We start from the raw sequence: 21855 nt of genomic DNA, 5'->3' as shown, positions 1-21855 counted from the left end.
CATGTGAGGGCAGTGAAGTCTTGGGGGCGATCTTGAGCACTGAGACAGTGTAGATATATCCCAGCTCTACCATTCAGCACCCAGGGAGACACCACAAGTTATCCCGACTACCTCACCTTCAGTTTCCACATGTGTAAAATGGGGACCAATCGGCCAGTCTCAAGCCGTGGTCCTCAGACCAGAAGCAATGGCACCAGCCAGGAGCTTGTCACAAAAGCTAGTTCTCAGGCCTGCAGACTCAGAGACTCGGGGCCAGGGCCCAGCACCCCGGGTTTCCACAAGCCCTCCAGGTGACACTCACGTCTGCTCAAGTGTGAGAACCAGTGGATCACAGTTCACTTCTTCAACTCTTCATCCTGGTCACAGGCTCGGTGAACCACCTGACAGGAATGTCACCATTTTGGGGATAGAGCATTACACCACTCCCAGGCTCACACTGCAATATACCTGCACACCCTGCACAAGTTTTCGGGCATAAATACATAACGAGAACAGTGATGAAATTTAACATCCTCAAAATTATTTTGGGGGTCAAATCCTTTGGACAACTCTCAACAAGTTTAAAGGATCACCCACTGGAAGGTGTCCTCGTGGCATGTCTCAAACACCGTTCACGTTCTTCCATAGCTACTTTACCCCATTTACCTGAGAAGGTCAAAGTTCAGGCAAGATCTAGACCCTCTGGTATTTGCTAACTTCTGCTTAATTTCTTCATAGGTTTTATTAACCCAGGAGCTGAATTATGTGATCCTCTGAGCGAACGGCATCATAAGGAAGGTCACTCAGCACACAGGACACAAAACATACACAAACAGAACTCAGCCCTGCTTGGGGGGGTGGGGTGTGCGCCAAACTGAAGCCGACAGGCTCCAACAGGTTTTTGCAGCCTGATGATAGATCTATCCCCATTCCTACCGGTGCTCGCTTTGCTTTTCCAACAAAGTCTTGTGATAGCCAAAAGAGGGGATGAATCAGATTAACAAGCATCACCGCTCCACAACCTACATTTTGGGCCAAAGAAAAGTCAGCCTCCAGAAAGATTCCTGCCGGTCTCTGTAACAGACGGCCAGGGCAGGGGTTTGAGGGTGGAGAGCTGTGAGTGATGCCTGCAAGTCCATCCGGGCCTGCGCCAGCACCTGAGGGCCGGGGAGGGCAGCGCAAGACAGGGGTGGACGAGGGGCCGGGGAGGGGCTGGTAAGGCTTCAAGCATCCGCCTCCCAGGGTGGTTGCACGTCTGAGCTCAGAGCCACCTTCTAGTAATTCGGGTGTTGTTCAGGCTCAGTCATGCCGATCCAGAAGGCAGGTCACACCAGCTGTGCCTGGGTGTGGAGGCAGGTCTGACGGGGGTGGATGGAAGCAGCCTCGAAAACTCTAGAAGTCAGCCTCCGGTGGGGGGTGTGCCTCAGAGAGGCGTTTCCCCGCTGTCCTCAGGCTGGCTGTGGGGACACCTACTGCGGGCTGCTCCCAGAGCTCTCGGGATGCTTCTGCTCAAGCGCTCGCATCCTGCGTGCACGCGCACACGCACCCCTGCAGCCGGCGACACTCCACGTCCTCGGACGTGGGCCGCGTGACCTGCGGACGCTACAACAGAGGGAGGTTTGCACCTGACTCCTCACGCGAGCTTTACTCCTCCCGCAGTTGCCTCCGCACGCTGACTTCAAAGACCACATCCCCTGTCAGCTCTCTCCACGAACTCCTCTTCCCGGGCAAGAAGCGGGGAGACGCATCCCAAGGGCACAGAACATCTCTCCCCCTGTGGACTGCAGCCTGGCACGCCGCATAGATGGGAACAGTGTGGAAAGTCAAGGAACCCTAACTGAAAGTAGGAGTTACTAGGAGTCCGGGTCCCTGTTGCTCATGACAGTTGCCTGTGAAGTTTCTACCTCTCCACTGCTCCTCAGCCCACAACCGACTCAGGGGTACAGTCCTGGCTGACCCCCGATTTCTGCTCTGCTGTCTCTGGGCTCCCCTGCAGTGGTGGAGAAGGCACTTTCTTCTCCATCCTGCTCTCACGCAAAACCCTAGTACAAACACTTCCTCCCGGATGGACCGAGCTGGGTTACGATGCCTGAGGAGTAGGTTTCCCTCAAAGGCCACTATCTCTCCGCCATCCTTCAGGGAGGAGGAAAGGCAACCTTCTGGCTACTACAGTCCTTTGCCCCTACCTTCCGTACTGATACTGGAAGCCGCTGACCTCAGAACAGAATCGAGGTACGACATTCTCCAGTTATTGACGGTTTACTTGGAAAACAGAGGGCCCTTCACGGCTCATTCTAAAGCTCCTTCCCCTAGTGTTCAAATACACTGTAGGGGAGCTTGGCAGTTGGCCCATGTCAATAAAATCAACCTTTGCAAAATCTTTATTCTAGACCCTGTTCCTAAGCAGGTTCTTTGGATCAGTACACCTTAAAGCCCCTTGTACTTTTCCTTTCCTTTGCCTGCCCTTGTTTTGCTAAAATAATTTATTTGTTAGAACATTCTCTATATGTTACTTGGCTCCCTGGATTCCTGCGTATAATACCCACGAAGACACACAGTACATATTTCCATATAAAATCACTGATTCCTAAAAAACAAAAGATCTCAGAGGCTGAATGTGCTGACCTCTCTCCCACCCAGAGAGAACTCTCATTCACGCAGAGCTGAAACTGGCCTGCCTGGGCTGTCCCTGTGTTAAACCAGGAAACAGTAAGTAGAAAGTTACCACTTTCCCACCTGATGGTCCCTTAGATCTTTTAGGACAGCCACCATGTTGTAATGGACTCCTCCCCTTGTCTGGGCTAACCACCCTCCATTTCTTCAACCCTCCTAGACGGCCCAAGGTCCCAATCCCAGGAGAGACTCCCGTATCTGCAGCCTTTGGTGATGGAGCCCACCTGAAGTGGACATTCCTGAAGTGCAGCCCGGAGCCTTTACCTCTGAGGGAAGCAATCGCCACCCACCTCCACCCCACCCTGCAGATGATGCCTTCCTGCAGCGAACGGCTAAAAATCTACAGTCAAGCCAATCCCCAGTCCTGCCCGTCATGGCAGACTTGAAAGGTGGTCACCAGACCCTTTTCTCACTTCAGCCCCGAAGGGAGTTAGCTTTAGCTTTCTTTCTTAAAGACGGTAGCACCTAGTTATTCACATCCGTTTTCTTTTTGCAGAGGAGGAAGAGATGACTATCTCCACCATAAGGCAGTGCCAACTCACTGCTGGCTAATCCTCAGCCTCTTCCAAAAGAGGAACAGGAAATGCTTAGGCTGAGCTGTTCACGATGGCCCGCCACATGCCACAGAGGGAAATGGAAGGTGTGGGTGGTGGGTACAGAGAAGGAGCACAGGGAAAAGGCAGGTCACCACCACTATGGGGACACCATATTGTATTCTTCCGGGGCCAGGGAGAAGCAGCCGAGAAGGAAAGGCGGACCAAGATCACGTTGGGTCCAATGTGAGAGGGAAAGAAAAGATGAACATAAATGAACCCAAGGAGAACAATCACCTACAAAACCCAGCTAGGCAACCGAGCCCCTTCTCCGCGAAGGCATCAGTTCCTCATCACCTTGCATCTCCAATGGGATGAATGTGGTACACATGGGCCTCTGCTTGCCAGAGGTGACCCAAATCCCCAAACGACGTGCTGCAAGGGAGAGTGGAACACCGCTCTGCCCACAGGAACCCAGCTTCCAGTCTCAGCTGAACCTGTGACATCGCACACCTCCATTTTCCTGCCTGTAAAACTGCAACAGGCCTCTCTTGTGAGCTGGGTTATATAAGCACGAAGGGTAAGAATTAAGTGCTGACACTACACACCAATACCTATTATGCAACCGAATCTCTCGTGTAAGGAAATACAAAATCTCTCCTGACTGAAGACCAACAAGCTCTCTATCAAACCTAAGCCCCAAAGGTGGCCGAGGAGAAAGGTCCTTTGGCACACACTCATGCCCAGGGCAGGTGAGCGGGGATTCGGTGTGATAAATTCCTATGCTAAGATTTCTGTGCTGCTTGTTCACTTTTTAGTGGGGGGCGGGGTTCGGTGGGAGACAGAATTTGCTGCTAATCACCTTCCTTAACAAATCAGAAAAACGTTGACAGTGAGTGGGCACGTTTCGATGTTTGCTAGCACCAGCTTGTTCAGCCCAAACAGGTTGGACAGGTTGAATATTTAAACAAAGGCGGAAAAATGCAAGGTATAAAGCATGAGGTGCAGAGCTGCAGGTTGAAGTCTGTGATCTAACGCTGGCAGGCAGGCCCGCTCTCCTCCCCCAACTCCTTCCTCACTTTGCTACTTTGATATTATAGAACTAAGTGGGACGCACGCTCAGGATCTGTTCGCAGTTGTCAGGACATCAGGAGAGGGCAGGGTGGGAGAGGAGGAGGGCGTGTGGCGGGGTCTGGAGCAGAGGCGGGCCCTCCGCTCCTCATCCTACCCCCAGCAAACACATACCTTACCTTCTGTGACCTCATTTCTAGCTCTCACAATTGCCAGGCCGTTCAAGTGTGGGCAAGCACGGATGCTCCAGAATTTGATGCCATTCACCACTTTTACCTGGTGCAACTGAGCTTTCAAAATATTTCAACGGGATAGGTCAAAAATCCCACGGTGCCTGCATTCAAAGGAAACTTCTTTTGCGTCTGCTCAAATCTCTAAAACCAAATATCACCTCTGCCAAAATAGGAGCAAACCTAAATTATGAACATTAGCATCCAGCTGGCTGAACGATAATGAACTCCTTAATTATGAAGATCATAAATTTGAGAAACGGGGACAGGATGAAAAAGGCTTTCACATCCCCACACTTGCAGACTTTTGGTCTGCCCTCTTTGGTATAACCGAACTTGACCTGGTCCTCAGGAGAAAAACGCTGAATAAAAAGTGAGCACCAGCTGCGAGTACATTTTTCAAATATCCTTTCAAAAAAATAAGCTATGCTCATTGTTAAGGGGTATTAGAAAAGAAAAAACAAACACAAAGTAGAAGAGAAAATGTTTTAGAGAATGTCAGTCAAACATAAAACAGGCTTTGCAAGGGACTGTCAATTGAAATGGGTCTACTTTCAGCTTTGCTATTTTCTTATGTTTTTTACTTTATTTGAAGAATAAAATTCTGTGACAAATCATTCTGGCCTGCAGTGGTAGCCTTCTGCTATTTGCTGATTTCCAAAACGTCAAAGTAAGAATTCTGAAAAGAACCACAGACTCTTATCAAATAGTGCAAATCCACACACACACAAAAACAGAAAAACACCACAAAACAAGCAATCCCCCCCCCCCCACAAAGAAGGGTTCAAATAATCATGGGGATTTGCACAACTCAGAAAAGAAAATTCAGGCCTATGGCACACAGCTGTTCTACAAAATACCCCTCTCAGACTGTCAGGTTCTTAGATGGCAGCTTGTGGTACCCTCGTGGTAGAAGGTCAAAGTCTCTCTTCTTGGTTTGGTAAACACACATGCTTATGAGCATGCAGAAGGAACTGGGGGGGTTAAGTTTCCTAAGAGAGAAGAGAAAGGAAGGGAACCACAATTTGTCGAACATTTATGTGAGCCAGGGGCTTGGGTATTTATTACAGCACTTAATACTCATGATGACAGGGCGCCTGGGTGGCTCAGTTGGTTAAGCGACTGCCTTCGGCTCAGGTCATGATCCTGGAGTCCCTGGATCGAGTCCCGCATCGGGCTCCCTGCTCGGCAGGGAGCCTGCTTCTCCCTCTGACCCTCCCCCCTCTCACGTGCTCTCTCTCTCTCATTCTCTCTGTCTCAAATAAATAAACAAAATCTTTAAAAAAAAAAAAAAATACTCATGATGACAAACTCGAGAGCAGAACGTCGCTCCATTAAAGATGAAGAAACGGAGGTGCTCTCAGCCATTCTGCGGAGCATCCTTTATCGACACCAGCCAGAGAGGAAGGAAGAGCTCTCAGAGGACACACAGAGAGGATGTCTTTATACAAACCACTACTGTATTTAAAATAAAGGCACACAGGTTTCACTTCCAGCTGATGAGATGTAAAGAAAGGGCTAAGAGCGTTTAAATATAATCACACAATAAACTCACGTGGTGAAAGCTTAATAATGCTACCGGGGGAAACTGGGAAGTCGGACAATTTGCTGTGATACATAGATTTGTCAATGTTGATGCTCAAGGGGAAAATCTTGGGCCTCTTAATGATGTGGACTCACGAAGAGAATGAGAAGCATATTAAGAGGCATGATCAGGGAATGGAGTATTACATTTACATGATTTTTTTTTCTAGTGAAAAAGAAAAATGTTGCAACCCGGTTCAAGAAAAGCTTTCTAGACTATACTCGAAGTAGGTCTGACTATTTCAGTACCCATAGTACTGAGACAGATGAAAACTGCCTCGATACCCAAGTACTACCATCATGAAACCACCAGATAGTCACCGAACACCACCAAATGTAAGTGGTCCTGTGTCCAGCACAGATCACACCTTCCCATTATGCTGACTGCGTACACACCATTAAACTCTCCGCAAACCCCTCAACTACTTTTGTAGAGAGCTGCTCGCATGGTCATAGAGCATTTATCATCTTCTAAGCGGAACTGAATGTGTTAAGATTTCTAAGCATCCCCTAAAGAGATTTTCTTCTGATTTGTCTTTCCCTCAAGGGAAAGATATTTAATTGTAGATAACTGAAACGTCATTACATAATCATTTCTTCCCCCTTCTTTCCTTCATTTTAGAGAAGGGGGGAGGGACAGAAAGAGATTCTTAGGCAGGCTCCACGCCCAGCGTGGAGCCCGACACGGGGCTTGATCACCACAACCCCAAGAGATCACAACTTGAGCCAAAATCAAGAGTTGGATGCTCAACTGACTGAGCCACCCAGGTGCCCCATTTCCTACTTTTTAATAGAAAAAAAATTCATATAGTCCTGAGTACGGTGACCCCCAGATTTTTATCCTACAAATTATTTCTTCCCATGGGACCAGATACCTTTTCTCTTTCATAGGAATAGGTCAGGGAAGTGCATACCTGGTGATTAAGACTTGTTTTAAGACGTGACTAGCTGAACCTCTGAGTGCCCACCTCCATTCTGGAGAAACAGCAAGTCCCAAAACTAGTTCTAGGGTGTCCTCAGAAACTCATTATTACTGTGACTGAAGTTCACAGGGCCCTTCCTCTTGCTGGACTCTGAGGGTAAAGAAGTGACTGTCCCCTTCCAAGACACTGTCCTATCCCTGCTCCTTCTGTCCTTAAATGCTGGCCACCTGTTCAGATACCCAAGTTCACTTGTGCATGCCAAGGGCTGGCTCCGCCTAAGCATCTGAGAGTAGTGTGCTAAATTCAGAGTCTCTGTGGTCTCATTTGTCATGGAGCAGGTCACATTTCTGTGCAGCGAACGTTTTCTTCCAGCATCATGGGAACACATAAGCCTCTGTTCCTGAAGACTGTCCATTATCCAGTGGCATCCTCGGGGTCTATGTCTCCTGTACTTAGCAACAGCAAAAGTCATGCCCGCTGCAGTAGGAAAGCAAGCCGGTGCCAGAACAACTAGATGACGTTCCGGGGATTTCCCTGCCTCATGTTCGTCCTTCCACGACACGGCCGGCAGGGACCACACAACCCTGCTCTTTGGAGAATGAATGGCGAAGCCAGTTAGGAAAGCCTGCTCCCGCCAGGGTCTTCGCCGTGTCTGAAACGGAACACATACTCCACAGCTCTCTTTGCAGCTTAAAGGTCTACAGTTTGTAAAATCAGGAGCAAAGTGGAAATTAATTTCCTATTTTCCCAAGGCAATTATGGTCTGGCAAAAGAAAGACACCCACCTCAGAGTAAGATTTCTTCCAAAGGAGATCCGTTTCAATCTACTCTTTCAAATATCATCACTTCTTCATAGCTCTGAAGTCCAGCGCTTTCTGGAAAGTTTTGCAAATTGCAAAGCTCAATGCCCTTTTTCCTACATTGAGCTCTCCCAGCGGGCGTGCTCTGGCTCAGTTTCCCAAGTTTGTTTTGGAAGACAAGCACCGCTCAATCCAAATTTTCAACGTGGGAGCAACTGATAAAGAGTTCTGGGAAGTTAAAAGCTGGAGCCACGGTGATATTTCCGTGATACATGTTTTGCACTTGATGCAGCCTATTATTCTGCCCAGGCACTCGGCTGTGGTCAGAGTGGTTTGGGATGAAGGATTTCCAAACCTCAAAAACACGAGAGTCCGCACACAGGGAAGTGGCAGCTTGAACAACTGTACCAGATCTGGTAATAGATCGAGAAAGCCTTTTTGCTTGGGTGCTGAGGGTCCTCTCCTACGACTAAGATAAAAGAAACTCTACAAAAAAGATGGACTCGCTTTATAAACAGAGATAACTACTGCATCCTCATAAGATGACTAGCGGGCCCAAGGAAAGAGACGGAGTTGCTTCATAAAGTGGGTGACGACAGAGTACCTCCCTGTCAGTTAAGAACCACCTGAAACTGAAAAAGATCTAGTTCCTGGGGTCTGGTTTGCAAGATGTATGCAGCAATAGGAGTGTGGGGCGGAGCCCAGATCGGCCCCCTACAGCATGCTGCTCGACAGTAAATACCGGGAAGGCAAGGCTTATCTGGAAGAATGTGCACACCCAGAGATACGCATCACCTCTGCACGTGCAGATGCCCTTCAGAGCAGCAGGGCTGAGCAGGAGGCCCAAGAAAGGTGACCTATGTGTTCCTAAGTGACACTGTGTGCCGGACCAGCCTTGTGGAATCAAGCCTTGGGGAAATGGCGCTAGAAAGCCACACCACAGGGAATCATGTACTAGCAGGGGAGAGAGGGAAGATCAGAACCTGACGCGGGCACACAAAGGGAGGGCCTGGAACAGGTTATCAACAAGACAGAACGGGACACGGGGGTGGTGCGCGTGCCCAGGATGCACGGGGTCTCTGATCACCTCACCCGTGAGCTCCTGGCTCTCCCTGATCCCAGCCAGTGCCACAGACGTGGGAAAGCAGCAGCAGCCGAAGGAAAATGAGAAAGGAGGAGAAACAGAAGGAGAACTTCTGTCTTGAGCAGCAAACTCTCAGTCGACCGACTTCCTTCCATGCTCTAAAAACCCAGTGAGGAGGCAGCTCATTAGAACTTGGGTTTTCACGGTTCTTTTTAAAAAATTCCTGCACACACACGTCCCAGGGCTGCTCTGGCCCCTGATTAATGAAACACAGGTATGTGCTTAGGAGAGATCACAGCTCACCATTCGAGTCTCAGGTTCTGGAACAGATCCACTGGGACAAATAAATCTAACTCCAGGGGCGCCTGGGTGGCTCAGTCGGTTAAGCGTCTGCCTTCGGCTCAGGTCATGATCCCAGGGTCCTGGGATGGAGCCCCACGTCGGGCTCCTTGCTCAGCGAGGAGCCTGCTTCTCCTTCTCCCTCTGCCTGCCTCTCTGCCTACTTGTGCTTTCTCTCTCTGTCAGATAAATAAATAAAATCTTAAAAAAAAAAAATCTCACTCCACTCTCTCCAGCACATTTTTGTGTTTTCACATTTTTATAATTTTTTTTTCAAAAGTACAGTTTCACCAAGAAATGAAGGTGGTAATGATTATGAATGATTACCAAAAACTAAATGCTCTTTTAAGTCATTATTTGCAATTTTCTGCAGAAAAGGCAAAGTCAGTGTAGTGTGATAAACTCAAAAATCCTAATGGTTATTCAGATTACCAGATTTAGTATAGTAAAAAGAAAACAAAAGTAAAAGCAACCTCTTGATTTATTTTCTGGTATTACAGGAGTGTTTACTTGGTATACTGTCCCTCAGTGGCATATACGATAGTAATCCTGGTGACCGAAGAAACGTTCTCCTAAGTGCTTCGCATGTATTAATTCATGAATCCCCGCAATGCTGCCACAGCACTGGTCAGGTATCACTTCTTTCTACAGATGGAAGTAACCAAGACACAGAGAGGTCAAACAACTTCTTTAGGGTCACACAGCTATAGGAGTGGAACACGGCTCACAGATTATCACAAGGGTGCTTTCAGGGCTAACAATACAAACTCAGAAACACCCCCTACATAGGACATTTCCATGGTATACTGTTATCCTTCGAGTGCTCTCACAAACATTACTGCATTGGAGTACAAGTCCTCAGGGAGGTTTTACTATGCCGTTTTGTGACAGGACAGACTAAGAGATCAGAATCAGGACTAGAACTTGGGCCCTCAACAATCAGTCCTTTTTCTCCAAATCAAGGTGACTCACAATAAATAAAATCAGTACAAAACCCAAAATTAGCACAAACATCCCTCAGGCGTGCTTATTTACAAATAATAATTTACAAACAACTCCAATATACACTGTTCACAAATAAGAAATGTACCTTAGGATAATATCAAGGGCTGTGGTATAAAAAATTGAAGATCATTTCTAAGTCTATCCATGTATACCTGAACAACACACCATCATAAATCTAATAAAAAGTTATCCCGTGATCACCAAATACAGTGTATTATGCTAGTAAGTTGGCTGCAATAGTTTAATGTGGAAAATACAGTTGACCTTTGAATACCATGGGTGTGAACTACGGAGGTCCACTTGTACATAAAACTTTTTCTGATACAGGAAAGTACTGTAAATATATTTTCCTTATGACTTCCTTAACGACAGTTTTTTCTATAGCTTACTTTATTTTAAAAATACAGCGTATAATACATACAACATGTAAAATATATGTTAATCAACATATACGTTTATGTGCTCAGTAAGGTTTCCAGCCAACAGTAGGTTATTAGTTAAATTTTAGGGGAGTCAAAAGCTTTCTGTGATTTTCGACCGCCCAGTGGTCGGTGCCCTTAACCCCTGCATTGTTCAAGGGTCCACTGTAATGTTCTACAGCAACATGGAATTGTGTTTTTTTTTGGGGGGGGGGTTGTGAAAGAGCGCTTTTTTCTAATATACAAAGTGACATGAGCGCTTTATCAATCATTTCGCAGACAGTAGTTAAAAGCATGGTCTCTAAGCCCGACAGCCAACGTTCAAATCTCGGCCTTCTCTGTTACTTTGATCCCAAGCAAGTTTCCTCCTCTGCAAAATGGGATAATGATTCCACAAACCTTAGAGGCAGAGCACATAAAAATAAATGGAGGTCAATAAGGAAATAGGAAATGTGAACAACATATAACTAGCTCAACCTAAAAGTGCCTCTAGAGAACATGCCAACCAACAGCAGCAGAACACACACGGGACGTCCTCCAGGACAGACCATATGCTAGGCCATAAAACGAGTCTCCATAAATTTCAAAGGACTGAAATCATACAAGGTATGTTCTCCCAACTACGATGGAATGATATTGGAAATTAATAGCAGCAAGAAATTTGGGAATTCACAAATATGTGGAAACTGAACAATATAGTCCAAAATAACCAGCAGGTCAAAGAAGTCACACGGGAAATAAGAAAATACTTTGAGATGAATGAACAAGAAAACACAACATACAAAAATTTATGGGATGCAACTAAAGCAAATGCCTAAAAAGAGATTTATAGCTGTAAACGTCTGCGGTACAAAAGAAGTTCCCAAATCAATATCCTCATCTTCTGCCTTAAAACACTGGAAAAAGAACAGCAAGCTAACCCTTAAAGCAAGTAGAAGGAGGGAAATAATAATGTACAGAGTGGGAAATTAATGAAATAGCAGAAAAGCCAACAGAGGAAAACCTACAAAATCAAAAACTGTTTCTGTGAAAATATCAATAAAATTGACAAATGTTTAGCTAGACTGCCTGAGGAAAAAAATAAAGAAGACTCAAAGGATTAACATCAGGAATGAAAGAGAGGACATTACCACTCACCTTGAGACAGAAAGGACTAGAAGGGGAAACTATGAACAACCTGCAAGCCAGCCAATTAGATAATTTATATAAAATGGCCAAATTCCTAGAACAGACACAAATGACTGAAACGAACTCAAGAAGAAACAGAAATATGAAGAGACCTATCATAAGAGACTGAATTAGTACTTTGAAAACGTCTCAGAAAGAAAAGCCCAGGTGGTTTCGTTGGTGAATTCTACCAAATACATAAAGAATTAACACCAACAAACTCTTCCAAAACACAGAGGTGGACGGACCACTTCCCAACTGACTCTATGAGGCTAGCAGAATTACTCTGGCATGAAAACTGGACGAGGACTCAGAAGAAAACTATGGACCAGTATCTCTTATGAAGATAGGCAAACTCTTTAATGAAATACTAGCAAACCACGTCTATCAACATATGAAGATGATTGTACAATGTGAACAAGTGGGATTCATCCCAGGAATGAGGTTGGTTGAATGTCCAAAATAGAACGAAGGACAGGACAAAACAACCGGACCATCTCACTAAGTGCCAAAAAAGCATTTGACACAATCTGACCCCCTTTCTCGATGAAAACACTCAGCAGACTGGGACTAAAAAGAACTTCCTCAAACTGATAAAGGATATTTAGGAAAAACCCGTAACTAGCATCATACTTAATGAGGAAAGACGGAATGCTTTCTTCTAACGTCAGAAATAAGACCAGAGTGTCTGTTCTCTTAGCTTCTATTTAACACTGTGCTGGAAGGGCTGGCCAGGGCTCACAGGCAGAAAAAAATTTTTTAAAAAGGCATTCAGATTAGTTTCAAAGGAAGAAGCACAACTGTCTCTATTTGCAGACGACATGATCGTGTATGTAGAAAATCCTAAGGAATCCACGAAATAACTGTTTGAATAAACAGGTCCGCAAGGCTGCAGGAAACAAAGTCAGTACAAAATAGGAGTTGTAGTTCTATATACCAGCAATGAACAATCAAAAAATAGTTCTACTTCCAATGCTGCCCAAAAGAATAAGACATCAGGGAATAAATTAACAAAATAAATATAAAACTTGGGGCACCTGGGTGGCTCAGTTGGTTGAGCACCCACCTCGATTTCGGCTCAGGTCATGATCCCGGGGTCATGGGATGGAGCCCCATGTCGGGCTCCATGCTCAGCGTGGAGTCTGCTTGAGATTCTCTCTCCTCCTTCTGCCTCTCCCCCCGTTCCACTCTGTCTCTCAAGTAAATAAATCAATCTTTAAAAAGCCTTCTGCCACTTTCCTCTAAAAAATTAAATAACTTATACTTTGAAAATGATTTAAAACACGCTTGAAAGAAATCCATTAAGATTTAACGGACATAAATGGACAATATCCCACGTTCAAAGATTTAATACTGGTAAGGTGGCAAGAGCCCCAAATTGATTTACGTACTTTATAATCCCTGTAATTTTACCAGCTGCCTTTCTTGCAGAAATTGACAAGCTGATCCTAAAATTCATATGGAAATGCAAACAACCCAGAGTAGCCAAAACAATCTAGAAAAAGACCTCCATTGGAGGATTCACACCTCCCAGTTCAAAACTTAGCCAAAAAGCTGTAGTAAGTCAATATAACACGAGGCCCGAGGACGAACATACAGATCAATGGAACAGAACGAGTAGAGAAATTAATCCCTGCATTTACGGTCAATTGAATTTTGAGAAGAATGGCCTGACAATTCAATAGGGGAAAGAAATGAAATGAAATGAAATGGGGGAAAGAAAGAAAAGTCTTTTCAACAAAGTGCCGAAGACTGAAGCTGGACCCCTTCCTTACGCAAGACCCAAATATTAACTCAAAACGGATCACAAACTTAAATGTAAGAACCACAATTATAAAACTCATGGGATTCCACTTCACACCTAATAGGATGGCTGTCATGAAAAAGACAGGCGGGAGCAGGTGTTGGCAAGGATGTGGAAACACTGGAACCCTCCTACACTGCTGGTGGGGCTGTAAGATGATGCAGCCGCTTTGGAGAACAGTCTGGCAGGTCCTCAGAATGTTAAACACGGAGTTACCACATGACCCAGCCATTCCACTCTGAAGTATCCGCCCAAGAGAAATGAAAACATGTGTCCACACAAAAAGATGGACCAGAACGTTCACAGGAACATTATGCATAATAGCCAAAGAGTGGAAAGGACTCACAAGTCCACCAACTGATGAAAGAGATCATAAAATATGGTAGATCCATACAATGGACTATTATTTGACAGTAAAAAAGAATGGGGTGCTGACACACGCCACAACACAGATGCATCTTGAAAACATCATGGTAAGTAAAGAAACGGGTCACAGGAGAAGACCACATGGGAGGACAGGCAAATCCAGAGACAGGAAGTGGATTAGTGTTTCCCTAGGGCTGGAAGGTGGGAAGTAATGAGAAAGGACTGCTTGATGGGTGTGGGGTTTCTTTCTGGGGTGATGAAAATGACCTAACACTGAAGGTCATGATAGCTGCAGAACTCTATGCATATACTAAAACCCACTGAACTGGACACTTCAAATGGGTGAAATCTATGGCGTATGAATTATGTCTCATAAAGGTGCAAAAAAAAAAAGCAAAGTGTTGAGCCCAGTGCCTGATGCACAGTACACCATGGCTTTAGCTATGGTTGTCTGTAAGATGCACTGTCCACCACCTCACTGTAGAAGGAGCAACTATGCCCTTTACGGATGTGCTGGACACGTGTCCTAGTCAATCACAGACGCTCTCCCAAAATGGAAATGATCCCAATCAGGAGCGACTGGGCCTAAAACCAAAGCTGTCTCATGGAGTATCATAAGCAGGGAGTGCTCAGGGCCAGAGCAGCCCCAAGGAGGGTACATCTCCCTAATGCGCCCCACTGCCCTCTCCGAGTTAGAGCTGACCCAAGGGGAGTTCCACGGAGCACGAGTCTCAGGAAGAGAAAGCAGCAAAACCACCCAAGAAGGGAATAGGCCATGCCTCCAGGACCAGATTTTGAGAGGGCAAATATGTAAGGGATGAAGGACTTTTTGGAAGGGCGGGGAGGGGGCGCCGAGAGAAGGACCAGGCAAAACAAAACAAAACAAAACAAAATGGCAAACAGAAAGGAAAATGAAGGTACTACTGGGCTGATCATGCTGGTTAAAAAAGCAAAAAGCTAGAGTGTGAGATAGGATATTAAACCATGGTGATGGCATTTATTTACTTCCTTCTTCGTGCCCCAAAACACTCCTAGGAGGAGGTGAGGGGCAAAGAGGACTGAAATGTATACGCAAAGAAAAAAAAGTAAAATACTTTGTAAAAAAATCTCGAACATACTGATACCTTTCGTAAAGTCACCCTGTACCTTACTTCCAGGAGTTCAGACTGAGAAATCCACAGGCTTTAGATGATTGCGGCATTACTTAGAAACGCAAACATTAAAGATAGATAACATTTACCGAGTGCTTACCGTGGGCCTCAACTGTGTGCAAAACTCATTATCCTCTAACCCTCATCCCTCTCCAATGAAGTGGATACTACTTAAAAATCTCGTTCCAGTGAGGAAGAAAATGAGGCACAAAGGTTAAGTAACTTGCTCAAGAACGGAAAACTTACAAGTGGCAGAGTTGAGATTTGACATGAGGTTCCTAATTCCAAGAGCCTGAGATTTGCCACTATTCCAGTGTGTCCCAGCTACACCTCAGCGGTTCATAGAACGGTTTTAGGTGGAATAAACTGGCCCACCCCATTTTACTACTGCTAGATAGTAAAGTAACTATATAAAGTTTTCTTTTGAAACAAGTATGTAAAAAAAAAAAAAAAATAGGTTAGTCAATTTTTAAAAAGAAAGCAGCATAACACCTGGAAGGGAATACAGAAAAATAAAAACAGGGGTGCCTGGGTGGCTCAGATGGTTAAGCATCTGCCTTCGGCTCAGGTCATGATCCCAGGGTCCTGGGATCGAGCCCTATATCGGGCTCCTGGCTCAGCGGGGAGCCTGCTTCTCCCTCTCCCCCTGCTCATGCTTTCTCTATCTCTGTGTCTCAAATGAATAAATAAAATCTTAAAAAAAAAAAAGAAAAAAAAAAAAGTCTGATTTTCCAAGGTGAAAATTTTTGAGTCCCTTTAAAAATCCTCCCTAGAGTCCCATAATTCTTAAAATGTTTATGGAAAAAATAAAATGAGCATTAAAAAAAGTCTTTTTGTTCTAACCCCTCAAAACCTGTGTAATTTTTCTATAAAGTATATTTTCTATTTGTTTGTCCCACAAAATTTTAATATGCCCACCACTGAGCTCTCTCCCACTTTGGAGTGAGCTTCTTTTTCCCTCAGGAAGTAAATTCCTGGCATTTATCAGATCTTTTTCTTCATTTTATCCTATCTTATCCTGAAGTTCCAAGACCAGGCCACCTAACTATTTATTCAAAGGCCCCAGAAACTTTTTGCAAGGAGAAGGGCTGCAGGGAATCTGGTAGGCATATGCAAACAGTTTTTCAGAGGCAAGGGTTACTATGCTCCTCCTTGAGGCTTCCTCTGTATCTGATAAGCTGCCCACCTCTGGCACCCAAACAAAGAAACTCCACCTGGCAGAGAGGGAAGGACTCTGTGTTTCGTCCTGAAGATCCCCAAAGGCCAAAGACCTCGCCCAGGTACTTCTGTTTCCCACGGCTAAACACGTCCAATACACCAGAGAGAGCATGCAGGAGCCACAAAACCATCTCCGACTTCTCCAAACAGCGCACAGATGCCAAGAGCTCTCAGGCCTTTAGGCAAGTCCCCTGATGGCCTTGAGGCCACTCTGCTTTCTGTCAACCTCCAGACGGCAGCCCTCACCCACCTGTGCATGTTCCCATTGGTGGTGAATGACTGGCCGCACACGGTGCATTTGTACGGCCTCTCGCCAGAGTGCACCAGCATGTGGCGGTCCAGGGAGCTGGCCGAACTCAGCGACTTCCCACAGATGCTGCACGAATGGTCTGCCCCTCCAGTGTCCGTGTTATGCTGGGGAAAGCGATCATCACAGGGGTCACTTAGGAGGATGGGTCAAAACTTGGCTATTATAAAATGCAAAGTCAGAGCTTTATACAAACAAACAAACAAACAAAACCCCAAACAAAACCAAAACAAGAAAACACTCAGTACAGCTTCTCTGATATTTTTTTCTGTCATTTTAAGTATCTTCCCAAATGTCAAAAATCTGTCGGGAACACAGGCAAACAACTATTTTGTATGATCTTCTTTCTCTTTCGTGTTCCAGTTTTGAAAAACACGTGTGCAAGGCTCAGAGAAAGGTGGAGCCTTTGCAGGTCTTTCTTGGAGACACACTTGGAGATTAACTGAGCACATATATTCACAGGAGCAGAAGGACCCTTGACTACGAAGCTACCGTGAAATACGGTCTTCACATTAAGGCCACGTCCATTCTTCTAGTTCGCTGACTCAGTCCTGCTGTCAGAGAAAGAGAACTGAAACCTGCACAGTTTGGAGTTCTGGCCTCTGGAAGATGTTAAAAGAAGGAACATTTCTATCCAAACCCAAGTTACTAAATGATGGTATTACTCAGTACCATGTTATGATTTTAATATCGTCAATCCTTCTCACTCATATGCGGAATTCAAGAAACAAAACAAATGAACAAAGGGAACAAAAAGAGAGAGACAAACCAAGAAATAGACTCTTAACTCTAGAGAACAAACTGATGGTTATCAGGGGGAGGTAGGTGGGGGATGGGGGTAATAGAGGATGGGGATTAAGGAAATGATGAAAAGAAAAAATTTTAAAAAAATTACCCATTCCCACTCCTAATATATATATACATATATATGTGTATATATATATATCCAATATATATACGTGTATATATATATATATTCAATATATATGTGTGTGTATATATTCAATATATATATATGTGTGTGTGTGTATATATATATATATATTCAGTCCTTCATTGTTCTAGATTCAACTATACTTTGTCACGACACAGCAGGCAAGAGAGGAGGATAAATGTCCTAATATAGAAGCCCAAAGAAATCCCAAATTCCCTGCTGCATAATACAAGTTTATAGCCATATAAGGGATAGGGGGCTCCATCTACGATCTCACTGTACTGTGAAGAAACTTGGTTCAAACTGACAAGTCACATATGACAAAAGGTCTTCTGTTGTATGTGGTCAGTTAGCGAGATGTTGGCCGACGTCTGAAAAGGTATTCTACGTTGACCTGGGATTCTGGTCAGAGTAACGTGGACACACAAGACTTATTTCATACCCGCCCCTCAAGATGGTTCAAATAGTAAATCTAAATGGAGTACAGACACAATTCATCCGCTGAGATCAAACTGCCCTCTCTTAATGAAGAATGATTTCAAACGGAAATAGAAAATCGGCAGCAAACCTGACGGATGTGCATGGTTAGCTGGTGCTGTGTAGTGCAAATCTTTTCACACAGGGGACAGTTATAGGAAGACTTCTCCTCTTTCGTTTCCTGAAAAGACATAATACAAGGGAAAATCAAGTTCAACGCACAGTTAAGCCAGTGTCTCTTGTTTCTGATGTAAGCACCTGCATCTCAAGAGCCAGAGCAATAAATCAGCTGAGAACATGGGCTCCAGAGCCTGTCTGGGACGAGCCTAGGTAAGTCACGGTCCTGTCTGCCCTGTTTCCTCAGGTGTCAAATGGGAAAAATAACAGCATCTACCACATTGCACTGCGATGAGGATTCAATCAATTAACACACACAAAGCACTGGAATAGTGCCTGGTACAGGGTAAGTACTCAATAAATATTAGTGTTTTTATCAAACACCATTGCATTAATCATCAGTGATGACCTCCCCCCCCCAAAAAAAATTAAGGCTCAAGTCACAGCAGAGCTAGAAATGGAATACATTTCTCCCCAAGCCCTATCTAGGCAGCTCCAGTCACGATTTTCTACCTGGGCTTGAGTGCCCCAAGGACAGTTCTCCTAACAAAACCCCATCCACCCAACAAGGCAAGGCTTCAGTGCCCAGCTGTGCGGCCAAGAGGCACCAACAGGACCCTCTGACTTGCTGCCTGCACCTGCCTGACACCACTCGTAAGTAGTAAGAATGAGAATGCTGCCCTTTCCCAAACCGTGACAGGGAATGACAACCCAAAATAAAGACTTCCACAGAGGGTGACAAAAGAACCAGCTCATGACTTGGTGAGGTGGCTCATTTTATGTTCCCTCAAAACACATGGGACAGGCTTCCTTCAAGCAACAGATTTTTACCTTTGTAAGGAAATGGACACGCTCCTTCATCACTAGCCATATGCTACGGCTCCTCTTTCCAGATAACTCATGAAGAGTTGCCCTCCTCACCCACACGGTCCCTAAGCACCACAGTCTGTGTGTCCTCATCCCCAAAACCAACAGGATCAAGGCTTGGACACCTGTCCCAGGAATCTGAAATTGAGATGCTTAGAGACTGAGATCAGGGGGTTTCCCACTGATCAGCAGAATCACCCGGGCAGCTTTTCTGAACTAGAATTCTAAACCAGATTCATGACCTGATGAATCAAAATGGGGGTGGGGGGTTGTACCCCAGAAATCAACTTGTTTCACAAGCTCCCCAGGAGTTGGTCATATGTACCCAGGTTTGGGGGTGACTAAGTTACCCCCTTAGGTGATCATGAACACCTGAACTGGAAGTTCATGTAGGGGCGCCTGGGAGGTTCAGTCAGTTAAACGTCTACCTTTGGCTCAGGTGATGATCTCAGGGTCCTGGGATGGAGCCCAGAGTCAGGCTCTCTGCTCAGCGGGGAGCCTGCTTCTCCCTCTGCCCCTCCCCCTGCTTGTGCGCACGCGCGCTCTCTCTCAAATGAATAAATAAAAAAAAAAAAATCTTTAAAAAAGAAAGAAAGAAAGTTCCTGTAGCCCTAGGCCTGGGCTGAGCACCGTGGCAAGCCCAAGCCATGAGAATGCAGCTGGGGAGGACATCAGTCCTCAGGGAAGTGCGAGACCAGGGAGCCGGAGAGAGGGGATGGCACCATCTCTAAGGCTGGACCCTTAGGCTTCCTTCAACAGACCTCTTTTTACTTTACTCATTTGAATGAGTTTTTGTTCTTTGCCAATAAAACCCATCCTTGAACACTTAACTATGTGCTCAACTCGACCCGTGGAAATGTCAGGTTTTTCACAACCACTATTACAGATCCCATTTTCTGGATGAGGAAACAGGTACAGAGAGGCAAGCAACGTGTCCCAAAGGAGAGAACCGTGAAGTAGCAGACCCAGGAGTCCAACTCAGGCCAGCTGTGCCATATAGGCCTATGCTCTGGAAGTCTGAACAAAAAAAAGGATGAACCCCAAGGCACAGACAGGAAACACCCTTGTGGCTGGTTCGTGAGACAGGATGGAAATACAAGTCACCCTGAAGACTATAAAAACAAATGGCACCATACGGCAGACGGGGTGGAGTGGATGCATGAGGATGTCTAGGATGGCATCTCCTCGCTGAAGTCTAACAGGCCTCATTTTAAGCGCTACAAATGCTTTTCTCACGGGTGGCATTGGGGCCAAGGATGAGGTACGCTACACGTTTTTTCGCTCTCAAATTAAAAAAAAAAAAAAGACAGATATGAGGTCTAAGGAAGTTGATTAACCCAGAGACAGTGGAAAAGCGCCGCCACAGTCTCATCCAGTCACCCATGCCCTTCCGTCCTCCCAGGGGCGTGAGGTGCGTGAAGTCACTCGTCCTCGGTCCGTCCGACTCCCGTCAGAATGGAGCTGGCCAAGAAGCACCAAACAGAAATACCAGAAACAGAAGTATTCACAACAAAAATAAGAGTACTCACTATAATAACGAGGGAGGTCTCGTAGCGGGGCCAAAACTCAGTCTCTGGGGTATTTTTGTTCAATTATTAGATTAGTAATAAAATATATTAAAAAACATTTTTTTAAAGAAAAATTCATTGTTAAGATGTCAATAAATGTTAAAAAGCCAGGCATCCGTGTGGCCAGCCTCCTGAGGCAGCAGATTTTTAAAAAAACCATCTTGCGGGGACGCCTGGGTGGCTCAGTCGGTTAAGTATCTGCCTCCGGCTCAGGTCATGATCCCAGGGTCCTGGGATCAAGCCCCGCATTGGGCTCCCTGCTCAGTGGGGAGTCTTCTGCTTCTCCCTCTTCCTGCCGCTCCCCGCTCCCCTGTCATGCTATCTCATATAAATAAATAAAATCCTAAAAACAACAGCAACAACAACAACAACAAACAACCATTTTGCATTCACTTCGAGGTAGATACTAGACATACTGAGTAGCTCCCTGGACTCTCTGGCACTGAGTCCAGGGTTTATCACAAACCGGAACCCAAACCTTCTCTGAGGCTTGGCAGTGGCAGGCAGCAGACCCTAAAGCAGATCTACAGAATCCACAGCAGTCTGGGAGAAATAAATCTCTGGACTCAGATTTAATTTTTGCAAACCAGCCCAAGAGAAAAGAGAACAGCCCTGCCGGAGAACTGTGAATCCAGTTCTTGCAGCTGAGCCGGTGGAAGGAGCAGACTTCCTGAGCTGACAGATAAAATTAGCAGCTAATGTGATAACTAACCATTCCATAATGAAACAATCTGGCACCCTTGTCGGCATCCTGCTGTGGCTAATCTGTCCTGGAACTCGGTGCTAGCGCTGATGGGACTTCGCTCTCCAGGCTCCTGCTCTCAGCCTTCCCCGTCCGCTCACAGGTAAGGATGATGCATTCCCTCTCCCCACCTGTGCTCTGATGTCTTTAATGCACTGTCTTCCTACAGTCCCTGTGGCCCAGACCTCCCTGTCCAACACCAAGCCAGTGCCCTGAGGAACCCGGGAGGACATGGGAAGTAGATGAGAAAGGCTCAGGTACACTTGCACCGTTTGCCCGCAGAGTCCCCTTCACTCACCATCCAGGGAAGGAGGTGCTACTGGTCATGCTCTATGGTTCTCCCCACGGTCTCTGAACCACCGGGAAGGGACCAGAGCCTGGACCTGGGTCAACCCAACCTATGCCGGGGAAACTCTGGGCTCGTCACTACCCATGCCACTTTCTCTTGGTCAAACACAGAAGGATGAGGAGACAGTGACCTTACGTATCTTGTTCAT

The 21855-nt window shown here is 45.7% G+C and overlaps 1 protein-coding gene across 16 annotated transcripts in view; it reads right to left on the bottom strand.

Moving 5' to 3' along the window:
- Positions 1 to 21855, bottom strand: part of RREB1 (ras responsive element binding protein 1) — a 172918-nt gene that overhangs the window by 38993 nt on the left and 112070 nt on the right. For 14 of the 16 annotated variants that reach the window (XM_036103911.2, XM_078055668.1, XM_036103909.2 and 11 more), the window contains 2 exons: positions 18156 to 18245; positions 16597 to 16760 (listed from right to left, as the gene is read on the bottom strand). In XM_036103911.2, coding sequence (XP_035959804.2) covers positions 16597 to 16760; positions 18156 to 18245 — 254 coding nt within the window. Of the gene's footprint in view, positions 1 to 9180; positions 9862 to 16596; positions 16761 to 18155; positions 18246 to 21855 lie in introns of those variants that run through there. The other 2 variants (XM_078055675.1, XM_078055676.1) reach the window with 2 other exon arrangements.

The sequence above is a fragment of the Halichoerus grypus genome, chromosome 9 (assembly GCF_964656455.1).
Source record: "Halichoerus grypus chromosome 9, mHalGry1.hap1.1, whole genome shotgun sequence".
NCBI classification, from domain to species: Eukaryota; Metazoa; Chordata; class Mammalia; order Carnivora; family Phocidae; genus Halichoerus; species Halichoerus grypus.
Note: the sequence above shows the minus strand (reverse complement) of the source record. Positions and strands in the feature narration are given on the sequence as shown.